At 46.8% G+C, this 13,132-nt stretch overlaps 1 protein-coding gene across 3 annotated transcripts in view; it reads left to right on the forward strand.

The window, feature by feature from the left end:
• The window catches only part of GAS2 (growth arrest specific 2), an 851,053-nt gene that overhangs the window by 583,658 nt on the left and 254,263 nt on the right, over window positions 1-13,132 (forward strand). For all 3 annotated transcript variants that reach the window (XM_085643619.1, XM_085643621.1, XM_085643620.1), the window contains one exon: window positions 1,400-1,507. In XM_085643619.1, coding sequence (XP_085499745.1) covers window positions 1,400-1,507 — 108 coding nt within the window. The remainder of the gene's footprint in view (window positions 1-1,399; window positions 1,508-13,132) is intronic.

Consider the following 13,132-nt stretch of genomic DNA (forward strand, 5'->3'; position numbering starts at 1 on the left):
GTGCCTAGTGTTTTGTGGCTGTGTGTGTGTGCTGCGCAAATGCTTTACACATTGCCTCTGGGATAAGCCTGACTGCTCGTGCCAAGCTACCAAGGGGGGAGCAGGGGTTATCCTTGGTGTGTAACTCCCTTGCCCTGACTAGAGTAGTGGTTTCTGCCTGGCTTTGGCACAAACCTTAGCCAACCAGAAATCCCATTTCTAACAGTTAGTACTATTTCAGTGTAAACAACTTACACACAGTTGAGTCCGGCTTTGCTACGTTAAAGACTGAAATTTATGAATAACAACCTTTTGTTATAGTTTCATTGAGATTTGAATATAAAAGCATCATATTTTGAAAATGGTCAAAGTACAGACAAAAGACATAGGGGCATATTTATGAAGGCATTGCGTCATGCTTGCATCATGCACGAAGCAAACCTCTCACTGATATTCATGAAGACATGCAAAGCCACTTTGCGTGGCTTTGAATGGCATCACAAATATGCAGTAGTGCAACTCATCGCAAATCCCTGTGTTGCGTTACTCAGGCCTAGGAAGGCGTTCTATGGGTGTTGCAGTGGGTGCTCCCACGCAATTCCCATGGTTTGTGACACATTCCCAAATTTACAAGGACTTGTAAACCTGGGAATGAGTCAAAAATCTTATGCCTTCCCAGGTGAGGAATAACAAAGAGAAATATGTTTATTTCTCTTTCTGTGTGTGCTGCATTTTGAAGCACACATAGAAAGAGGAAAATGCCTCTATGGATTGTTGTTGTGTAGGCAGTGTGTCCCTACTTGCACAAAAAGAATCCTGCCCCAACACGGGCACCCTGGTGCAAGGGTGCCTGTGTTGGTGCTAGGCTGCTGAAACGGCACAAGTGCAGGGGGGAATGTCAGAAATCCACCGATTTGGATAAATACAATGCATTCCTGCCCTTTGCCTGAGGCGCAGGGCAGCGCAGAAAGATAAATTGCTGTGTTGCACTGCGCCACACTTCCTATAAATATGCCAAATAGGATCTAAATGATCAATATAGTTACAAGCATGGGCAGCAAGATGCTTTCAGCTATGTGTGAATGAAAACCATCATGAATCATTCTCCTAGCAGCCTCATGAAAGGGGCTACTACATCTGCATACCATTTATAACTGCACTTGTTGGACAACTTTTCGTTTCATTTTCATTTCTAGTATTGTTTCTTGAGTACTATCATTTTTTTTTGTGTGCCTCCTTATTTTATTTTGGCAATTCTCTTAATTTGGAATTAAGGTTTGTTGCGCCTAGAACCTGAGCCCCTGACGTTTGTTACTCATTACAAATAATAAACAATATTAGATGATGGGTTAAATTATTGTGAAATAATGTTATCTATCTATACAGGTGTTTATTATTAAAAGGCTTCCTTTTTCTTCAGGTCAAACGTATTTCTGAGGATCCACCCTGTAAATGTCCCAATAAATTTTGTTTGGAACGACTGTCACAAGGAAGATACAAAGTTGGCGAAAAGATTCTTTTCATTCGGGTAAGATATTTATTTTAAATCACAATGTATTCTTTTAAAGAATTCCCGAACTAACCAATCTGCAAGGTGGTTCATTTATTTTCATTTTAAAAATGCATATGGTTTCCTATGTATTTTGATTAATACTTGAAAAATAGACAATTATAATCGGGTTTTCATTTTTTTTCATTAAAACATAACACATATGTAGATCTTGCTACATTGCGTAGCATTGTGCAAGTTGATCTCCCATCTCTGTGGGTAGATTACTTGCTTCAGTATACAAAGATGAATATAGATGCACAATTCTTAATTCTGCATCTGCATACCTTGAGTATATATATATCCTGACAGACTCCAGCACGCTCGGGTTCGCAAGGAAGCAGGAGGTTTATTGGCACACAACAAACAAGTAACGTGTTTCAACAGCTGCAGCTGCCTTTGTCAAACCTTCTTTGGTTGCCATTTTGATTACCATTTATACATGTTCCTGCAGCCTTACAAACTTAAAGTGACAGTGCAGTATTGAACTTAAAGTGAGTAGTGCTTTCTTATGCCACTGATAGTAAACTTAAAGGAGGAAACATGCTTTCTAATTCCCTTCAACAGCATATTCACACTGGGTAACTTAAAAACAGCCAAGGGCTCTCCTAGAGGGGTCACTTTAGCCAATTAATTTGGCATTCCCCCATTACTTAAATGTAACGAGCACCAAGGTCGAATAAAGGGCAAGTGCCCAATGTCGCCAGTCATTTTTAGATGTTCATGAGCACCTAAAATTAAATTTTTATCACCTTAATGCACTAAACTCAAAATTACAAAACCATAAAACACACATGCTCCAGGTGTAAAAACACATAAACATATAAGATTCAGCATATATGGACTGGATTGATATACAAATCAGTCACACCTAATAACTTTAGGTTAGGTCCAAAAATTGAATAAGAAACATTAGGAAAAGACCAATTTATATATATAATAGGATTCGTAAAAGGTGTGCAAAAAAAGGGGCTCCCAAAACACATTTTTTCACTAAAGCATTTTTGACTTTGTACTCACGCGTAGCAGGCAAACAGCTGATGGGCTTTCCATGAAATTTGGCAGGATTATACATCATGGTGTCCAGAGGATCTTTTTGGGGTAATAGAGGTAAGTAGGGTATGCATTTTCAAAGTTAGAAGGTATTTACTCTGAGTGATATCTGTGACCACTGTAGCTTTGTGAAAGTTTGCAACATTTTGCGAAGCTACAGCTGTAACTGACAATGCCAAGTCAATTTGTGAATGGCTGATGACTGCCTTTACAAGAGTTAAAGGCAGCCATGTTGTATTAAGGCCACTTTTCCTGTGTTCTGGGTTAGGGGCTTAGATATAGGTAAATATTAGGTTTTATAATTTTCCTCTTCCTATTAACTTAATCTATGGTAATTCATGAGCTCGGTTTGTACCCTTTTGATGGTGGAGCTTGTGCTTTCGGTCCTTGTCTCTTTAAAAGTATAATTTGGCATCATTAGGGCTTGAATTAACAAAAAATGGTATTTAATTCAAATGTCTTCCTGTAACATAACAACATTCAAATGTCTTCCAGACAGCGGACCCCAAAATTTATCATGCCCAGTGCGTCGTAACTCCTAAAGATGACACTAGTGGCAACTGTCTGGATTTATCTGCAAAACAAGCTGTCACTTGTGTGCCTCAGTGGTCTCAGTGGGTGCCCTGATGGATGGAGACAACTACAATATCGAAAAATCACAAGTGGAATTGTATAACCACCTCCAGGCAGCCCACAGGCTGTTGGATCTCCTCATGGAAAAAGAAGAACTGTTACGCTATTCAAGACAATGGCCACAAATTAGAGCAGGGCACCTCTATACCAACAACCCTGCCCTAAGAGTCCTCAGGCCTGATCACGGAAGCCTTTTGAGAAGGAGCTCTTCTAGGCACAGTGAGAGCCTACTCACAGTAAGTGGACATTCTGGACCTCTCACAAGTGTTCCTGGGTGCCAGATGAAGGGGCAGGGCACCTGCAGTGTCAGCCACACCACCCGGCAGGTACAGCAAATCTAGGCCCAGATTTACTATGATTTTGCATCGGGGTTGTGTCCTTTTTGTGGCACAGCCCGATGCAAAGTCATTTTTGGCATTTACTAAGCCACACAAAGCCACATGCAAATGTGTACATATCTCTAATATTGTGATTAATATTTATTTTTGTTTGTGTTGAAATACTTCTCTTTTTTAAATGAAAAACCACTGACTGGGCAGTGATTTGTTTGAGTGTCAATAGGTGTGTTGCTAAGTTATAGATTTCTATCATACAGAGCCTCTCTGAGTAAGACCAGGCTTTGGTAAGTAAAGCGTGACTCCAAGAGGGAGATATGTTATAGAGAGCTACCATCTTTAAACCTCCTCAGAGTGCCAAGAAAGGCAATGGATGGATCCATATGAGTGGCACAAATGGGTGGAGGAATAATGTGGCACCAAGAAATTAAATGGTGCTTCACCAATCATAGGAAACTTGTCATTATTTTGTAAGTTCCCATAGACACTCTAAAGCTGAGGAGGAGACTGCAAGACCCTAGGAATGACCAGTTGGGCAGAAACAGATTACCAGGAGTCTAGAGCATGGATAATCACAAACATTTTCCCGAGGGCCAAATGTTTGGTCTTGGCTGTGACCGAGGGCTGCACCGATGCCAGCAGGGTGGTGGTCGAGGGGGTGGCATAAAGTGGGTGTAGGGGAAGGATGTACATCCAGTTGCTGAACTGAATTGCACAATGTGGAACCAGAGAAACTGGGATGAATCCCGGCTTCCCCCCTTGACCAAATTGTGCTGTTTTCCCTCCCTTTTCTTCATTATCACATATAAGAGGACCTCAAAACACAAGACTTCAGAATGTATGATGTACAAAACCTTCTCCTGTGTTTGGATTAAATTACTAATGGCATTGTTGTCAGGGTGGGGAACATGAAAATTTCTAAATTAATGTTTGAAAACTATCACTTTAAAAAAATGCTTCTGAATGCCCTGCTATATTCTGATTTAGTAAGGTGAAACAGTTCTGCAGGTTAATGAAATGCAAAATTTGTACACATTTGCTGTCTTTAAAAATTAAGGCGTTCCTACTGTTAAGGGGTGCAGTATACCTTGGTTACTCCCTTTCTTTAATTGCAATCAACATTTAAATAATGCTTACTGTTCATTTAATGGTACTGTTGGCCAGGGGGCCGCATGTAAAGGTCAGGAAGTCTGCATGCAGCACCTGGGCCGCACTTTGAGTATCACTGGTCTAGAGAAACCTGGCTTTCACTCTGGACGTTGTGCACCTGTGCATTGATCTCCAGGTTTGGTCACACCAGATCCCTGGCTCCCTCTAAGGAATGGTAGAGAGTGAATTTACTGGGGGCCTCAAAGAGGGAATCACCTTGACTTCTGTGGATTTGTTTTTTTGTGGGTTCCCTATGAGTGTGCAGTACAGACTCTTTATGTTTCTAACAGACATCCTGCAAGTGGTGGTCTTGGGTGGCTGGAGAGTGCAGGCGAAGAGAGTGCTTTGCAGTTGAGGTCTTTGGATGCTGCTGTCAGGAGGATGTGTGATCGGTAAACAAGGATGGACAGAATGGCAGGTCTAGGTCCCTACAACTAAGATTTTGCTAAAGGGGAGAAACAGTTGTGCTAAAGCGTGTGGAAGGGTTACAGGAACATTTTCAAACCAGTCATGGTTAGGAGAACCCTTGAGGATGTCACAGGAGCCTAGTACTTGCCATGAGAAAGCAAATGCCCCTAAGCCCACTGAAATCAGAATAAGAGGCCCACAATATTCAAAAGTTAGCTTGCGACTCATGAAAAACATGAAGAAAGCTGCAGCTGGATATTTGGAGGTGGGTGCATCAACTGCCATCATGAATACCAATTATAACCAGCCTTTTTTTCCTTGGAAGCATGTTTGGCTTTGGGTCCTCATATGGGTCGTAATGTGAGCCCACAAATTCAGCACAGTCATCAGTATTCCAAGGAGCACCTGGGTATGTGTGTGGACCTGTGAGGAAGGGGCTTCACAAGCAGCAGGAGAAGCACATGTCATTACCCGCTCCACATTCCACTCCACACAGATATGCTGGGAGAGCAGGAGGAGAACAGTACAGGTGGGTCCATATCTCAGAAAAAGTGGAAATGCCCTTGGCAAGGCAAGGAAGCTGGCAAAAAAATGGGGTTTGAGGAGTGTAGGACCTGGGGTCTCCAGGCCCTATGGGGCGGTAACGTGACACGAGCGGTCGGGCCACCAAAGGTCTGTGTGTAAAGCAACCATACAACACGCACCTCCCATGCGACAAGGAACACACACAATAAGTGACGCCACACTGTAGGAATTATGTAAATACTCAAGTTTATCCAAGTAGATCACGTTAAATTCAGTTCATGAGGTAGCAGTACATTTCATATGCGGATAATACAATAGCTAGCGATGTACATATCAGTCAGGAGCTATAAAGGCTGTTTCTACCACATATGCAATTCATGAAATGACAGTACTGCCTGGGGCACAACTACCACTCACGTAGCTGCACACGCGCGTTGGGCGCGCTAACCGGTGACGACCTCAGAACGGGGTACCTAGCCTGGAGAGCTACTCGTGATCTCTGGCACATAGCACTGTAATAGGGAATATAAATAACAGAGCGCTACTCGTAATCAATAGCGTATGACACATCAATATGGCACAGGAATGACAGCGCGCTACTCGGACTTGATAGCACGTAACACTTCAACCTGGCACATGAATAACAGCGCGCTACTCAGACTTGATAGCACGTAACACTTTAAAGCAGGGCCTGTAAAAACAAAGCGCCACTCGTAATCCATGACTCTCAGTACTTTGGGACGGAGCATATAACATAAAGCGCCATTCGTAATCAATGACTCTCAGTACTTTGGAACGGAGCATATAACATAAAGCGCCATTCGTAATCAATGACTCTCAGTACTTTGGGACGGTGCATATAACATAAAGCGCCACTCGGAATCCATGACTCTCAGTACTTTGGGACGGAGCATATAACATAAAGCGCCACTCGGAATCAATGACTCTCAGTACTTTGGAACGGAGCATATAACATAAAGCGCCACTCGGAATCAATGACTCTCAGTACTTTGGAACGGAGCCTCCAGCGGGGAGCTCCGGTGCAGTTCGTTGGGCACCGCGCTTCAGTACCGCTCGAGGGGGCACACGGAAAGGATCCCTCGGCGGGGTCTCTTCCGTCGTGAAGACACGGGGGGGAATCCCACGGAGAGGAAACCCGGCTAAGGGTGCGGTGTGGCTCCCAACCCGCAGGGGGCGCGCCTGGGGGCGATCTCAGCCTCCGGGCTTACCTCGATCTCGGCGTCAGCAGGCGTCCGCTCCCACGATGATGGGGGAACTCGGCCCCGGCCTTGCACACCTCCTCACGCAGCTGCGACGGCAGCGACGGGGCCCGGGGCTTCTCCGCGGGCCTCGTGACATGGCAGGGCACTTCTCCAGGCCTCCAGGCCACGGCGGTGAGCGCGCTGGCGTCGTCGTCACCAGGGGGGGGCTCAAATTAAGGATGGGGTTCTGTGCTCAGCGGAGCACGCTGCCGGGGGTCCCAGACCAGGGCAGGAAGCGCAGGGGTCTCAGCGCTAATACCTGGCCGATCCCCGGTGGTTCTCCAATCAGCTTCACATCAGGGTTCAGGGGTCAGTCTGGACACGCAGTCTCAGTGCTTTGGCTTGTAAGTTGAAAGTGCAGTCTGGACACGCAGTCTCAGTGCTTGGCTTGTAAGTTCAAAGTTCAGTCTGGACACGCAGTCTCAGTGCTTGGCTTGTAAGTTTCTGTTCTTAGATGTCAGATAAGGTCTTGTTGGCGCAGATGTATCTGGCGCCCTTAAGGGGGTTCTGTTACAGGGGGTTAGGAATGGAGAGTGCGACTAGATCCTTCCTAGTCAGGCTGGGCAGAGAGTCTCTGGGTCCTCCTACTGCTGGGCAAGATCAGTGGGTTTCACAGGGTCCCTCACTCACTTAAGAGGCAGCACCTAAATCCTGTCACTCTCAGAGGCATAAGTCCCTGGCTAGGCCCTACCGCCTACACTCCTGGTGGATTCTTCCAGCTCTGCTTCACCCCAATGGCCAACTCACCACAAAAGTTTCCCTCCCTCTCTTAAGTAGCCCTAAGTCAGGTGACCTCTGGCCAAGGCGGCAAAAGAAAAACCACACCTCCCTTCTAGAAGGTTCCAGCACATTCCAGGAGCTTCCCCACTTTACCTATGGGACAAAAAGGCGGGCTGGTGTCGCAACATTGTTGTGGGGTTCCAGCCAGCTCCTGGCAGCTAGCATGCTACTAGAACAGGCCACTCTGCAGTAGCAGGGGCCTGTGGCAGCCATCTTGGGTGAAGGGAGCACCTGCACCTTAACACTACAAAAACGAAAAAATTCAGGGAAAAAGGGCCAAGTCCAACAAGGAGTACATGATGAAGCCCATTCCAGTGTGTGCATGTGTGTCCCCTAAGGGCAGGGGCATCCACCAAGTGATTCAGTAGCCACTGCATCAAGGAATAAAGCCAAACTGTCTTGGTCCACCCCATAATTCCCAGAGGGCGACCACAAAAAATGCAAATAATGCTAGAAGGAGTCAAAGAAAGACCATGGTACCCACAAAGTGAGGAGAATTGATTCAGGACCATGCCTGAAGCCACTATATGCCCTGTTAAGGATTGTGCACAGGAAGAAAATGGGTTCAATCATAATTCTGCCAGGAAAAAGCAGTGATGCCCAGGCAGGGCAGTGCTGCAGGAGCGTATCTTCTGGGGTTCGGTGGTAGTCCATGGAGATGCTGATCTTTGGTGTTGTGGAGTCATGAAGGATTGCTAGGTAAATAGCGTAAATGAAAAATGTTTTTGTAAAAAAATAGTAGGTCTTGCTGATTGTTAATGAAAGGTTTATGTCAAAGCGGATAAGTTTGGTTTATGAATGGTGAAAAGCAAATGTCTTTAATATTATGTGAAAGCCTTTAGCCTTAGCGTTCCTGATGTACCATTTACTAGCTCAAAATGTACACTGTATTGTTTGGATTTGGAACATGTAAACAAAGCCAGTAGACACATAGCTCAATCTATTTTTAATATAGGAAACCTAGGCATGGTCCAGTTTTAGTGGTACAGCTTGCTGATGCGTAAATTGTTTTTAGGTACCTTGAAAATGATGCCAATTGACTAATATTGGGGGTTAGTTGCCACTTTTAAGAGAGATAATCTTGTAAATAGTTTTCATTTTGATGTAGTATTTAGTTGTGTGTATTAAAGTACTTATCAAAGAAAAAATTATTAACTGAACAATGATTTATCATATGCTATGTTGTGTGATGATAAGTTCTGAGTTTCAAGCCCACAGCACGCCAGTGAGTCAAGACTGGACTGGTTTGCTATGTTATCCTATGTGATAAGTGCTACATGGGGTATTTGGACCCCAGTTTGGGGCTGTGCACTATGGACCCACCAGAGGTAAAAGATCTTATTTGAAGCAAATGGGACCAAGTAATTTATGACTGCCCTTGGGATCTGGATTTCTCACAATAGCACCCAACTGTTTCATTTATCATAAAAATAATTGGCTTTACTTGTGATCATCCCTGCACCTGCAGAGGTTATGTAATTCATTTACATTCTTTGTGCTCCTTCTGTTGGAACTCTTTTTCGAAGAAATATAGTTGTTTCCTCTGAACATTACAGAGATGGTGCTCCTAATTGCCTTTTTTGCGTAATTATATTTCCTCGCTATGATATTATATAGTGTTACTATTACATAATTTCCCTATTCTGGTCGTTTTACGGCATAAGCAACACTATATTTTAATGGCATATTAATTGTTCCTGCAACAGAACCACTTTCTACAAAAGCTATGCATTACGGCACAACGTTTACGAATAACAATGAATGAAGTTTTCCTGTAAAATGCATGGAGGGATGTGAGCTTGCTGTCTCTCTATCCCCGCTTGCCGACTCTTTACATAATGTTTATCATGAATACATTTAACATGCCTTTGGCAGGGCTCTCTTTCCCTGTGGTTGTGTTTTCTCTTCAGTTGGTCCCAGCGGTCCCGGCAGTGAATTTGCTTTCAAATTATAAAACGTATTTTGTGTGGTTTGATCAATACAAAATATCCTGAGCAGACAGTAATCAATACTTGATTTACCCCGCGCAGCGCGTGAAAGTCATTCATGGTTATTTGTGTGTTATTTACGGCTCCCCTTGGCTGAATGAACACGTGCCTCCTTCAAGAGGCTGCTATTGGTTTGTCAGTTTCACTGCAGTCAAGAGAGGCGCCAGATCTGCAAGTTAAATATTCCGACCTCGCCAACAACATCCTTTGAATAATGGGAACAGTTGTCTGAGTTATTTCTTCAGGCCCTCTTTTTTCACATATGGCCATTACTTATCTCACTTAAGTTAAATAAGTTGATGGGCTCCGTCCGGTTCGCGCTGCCGAGGTTTTACAACGCATTCCCACGAGTTGGCAGTCAGTGGGTCGCGTGTATTAGTGGAAGTGCTTTGTTGTGAAGTCGTGTATACGATTGTGTGCAAGGATGAGAGAATGACTGCAAGAGTTAATCATGGTTGAAAGCAAGGGTGATGAATGGGTGAGGGAGTGCTTACATTGACAGGTGCATGAATAGATAAATGGTTGACCGTGCATGCATTGCAGAATGAAGCAGAACATATGCCTGGACCAACTAATAAACCTATTTGTGACCTTGGTCATACCAAACATTTCAACGTGACCTGCAGTTACAGCTTCTCCAAGCAAGAAGTGGGCACAAAAGTACAGGCAGACACTGGAGCAGGCTGCCTCTGGAGCAGGCTGCCCCTGGAGCAGGCTGCCCCTGGAGCAGGCTGCCTATGAAGCAGGCTGCCTCTGGAACAGGCTGCCCCTGGAACAGGATGCCCCAGCACAAGCTGCTAGTGAATCAGGATGCCTCTGGAGCAGGCTGTTTCTGGAGCAAGCAGCCCCTAGAGCAGGCTGCCCATGGAACAGGCAGCCTTTGGAGCAGGCAGCCTCTGAAGCAGACTGCCTTTAGAGCCGGCTGCCCCTGAAGCATGATGCCCCTGAAGCATGATGCCCCTGAAGCATGATGCCCCTGAAGCATGATGCCCCTAAAGCAGGCTGTCCCTGGGGCAGGACACGGTCTGGAGAAGGCTGCCTCTGGAGCAGGCTGTCTCTAAAGCAGACTGCCTCTGGAGCAGGCTGCACCTGGCACAGGCTGCCTCTGAAGTAGGCAGTCAACGCAGCATGCAACCTCTGGAGAAGGCTGCCTCTGGAGCTGGCAACACCTGGAACAGGCTACCTCTGGAACAGGCAGCCTCTGAGGCAAGCAGCCTCTGGAGCAGGCTACCCCTGGAACAGGTGCATGCGGAGCAGGCTGCCTCTGAAGTAGGCTCACTCTGCAACAGGCTGCCCCTTTCATAGGCTGCCTGTGGAGCAGGCTGCCCCTGGAGCAGGTGCATTCAGAGCTAACTGGCTCTGAAGTAGGCTGCCCCTGGAACTGGCTGCCCCTGTCATAGGCTGGAGCAGGCTGCCCTAGTGCTGCGCGCCGCCTGGAGAAGGCTGCCTCTGGAGCTGACTGCCCTCGTGCCGCACGCCACCTGGAGAAGGCTGCCTCTGGAGCAGGCTGCCCTAGTGCAGCGTGCCACCTGGAGAAGGCTGCCTCTGAAGTAGTCTGCCCCTGAACCGGATGACCCGGTCATAGGCTGCATGTGGAGCAGCCTGCCCCTGGAGCAGGCTGCCTCTAGAGCAGGCTGTCCCTAGTGCAGCGTGCTGCCTGGAGAAGGCTGGCTCTGGAGCAGGCTGCTTCTGGAGCAGGCTGCCCTTGGAACAGGCTGTATCTGAAGCAGGCAGTCTCTGTAGTACGCAGCCTTTGGAGCAGCCAACCCCTGGATCAGGCAACGCTTGGGGCAGGCTGTCCCTGTCCCTGAAAACTGGCAGGCTCTGGAGCAAGTATCCTCTGGGGAAGGTCACCCCAGGCACAGGTTGCCTGTGGAGCAGCCTGCCTTGCGAGGAGGCTGCCTCTGGAGCAGGCTGTCCCTAGAACTGGCTGCCCCTGAAGCAGGCAACCTCGGTTTTGATCTTCCCTGGCACTCTTAATAGTGCTGAGAAAACGTGTGAGAAGAGACTGATCATTAGAGTCAGAGTGGCTGATAGAAACAGTACACAGGGACAAAGAGGCAAGGATCAGTGGACTGGCTGAAGAGAGTGACAGGAAGGGATGACTATTGTCATGTCGCTATGCCTGTCGTCAACATTGCCCCAAGGTCAGGCATAGCGGGGGAGGAAGAGGAGGAGCCAGGGGTTGGAAGCGGCAATTCAGAAATGTAATCAGGGAATAAAGAGGCGCTTACTCCCGCATCCTGTGTCCGTGCATGATTTTGTCCTTGCGGCACAGGAATCTGGCGACGAGGGTGGGATCGCAGTCACCCCCTCGACATCCCCTCAAGACTTGAGGAAGCACGCACTGCCGCTACCGAGAATGGAGCGCCCAAGGCAATTGAAGCGCGAACGACAGACAGCGGGCGTATGCGGCCCGCGATTAAAGGAATGCGGTGGAAGGTCTAAATCCCAAGTCAGGATCGAAAAAAGCAGTGCGCAAATCGGGGTAAGCTCAATAATGATGCCCCTGTAAAAGAAAGGAACAAACTCGAAGTGGAGCATGCCTGCATGAGACCTCTTTGGCGGCCATTTTGAAGTCAGGCACTTTGCACTAGCCAAGCCTAGCCCTGACACGGTGGCCATCTTAAAGTCAGGCAGTACATTAAAAAGGCCCCTGAGCCTGCCAAAGTGATATTGAACCCCTGCAAACATCTCTGAAGCTCACTAGAGTCAAGTTTCGCCCCACCATGTCAGACCCTGACACAACGCAACAAGCTGCTCCTAGCACAGCACAAGTTGCCCCACCGCCTGGACCGATACCTTTGGTAGTACCATACCTGCGCCCCCCTGAACCACTACCACTGACGTCTGGTAGCAGCATGGGCCCCGCGTGGAAGAGCTGGCTTGAGGACTTTGAGGACTTCATGAAGGGGTCACAAGTCCGTGACTCCAACCAACAACTTATAACCCTACGTAATCTTGTAGGTAAGGACAAATCATCAAAGACTTACCTCCGACCAACGCTGCGTCATATGAGGACGTGGGAGAAGTGCTGAACAAGAAGTTCCTTCCCAAGCGGAACCTAGATTACGAGCGATATACGTTCAACCTCGCATCCCAGGAGCGAGATGAACCCATGGGCGACTTCATCTCCCGTCTCAAGCGTCTTGCTCGCTATTGTGAATTTGACAACTTCACCACAGAAGATGCGTTACGTCTACGAATCATTGACAGATGTCAATCTGAATCACTCCGCCGCCGACTACTAAAGAAGCACTAGACTCTAGACGAAATAGAAGAACTTACTCGCATTAACGATCAAGCAGAAGAACACGCGAAGAAAATGTAAGCCAGCAAAATCGAAAAAAAGAACAAGCTCTCCGTGTGCAATCTCACACAGAACCGAGGCACCGCCCAGACCGTCGCACCTCAGGAATATTCGCAAGATAGCCTCGTACAAAGTCACCCCGCCGAGGGACAAAGACCAGT

Source organism: Triturus cristatus, chromosome 3_1, assembly GCF_964204655.1.
Source record: "Triturus cristatus chromosome 3_1, aTriCri1.1, whole genome shotgun sequence".
In the NCBI taxonomy this organism is placed as follows: Eukaryota; Metazoa; Chordata; class Amphibia; order Caudata; family Salamandridae; genus Triturus; species Triturus cristatus.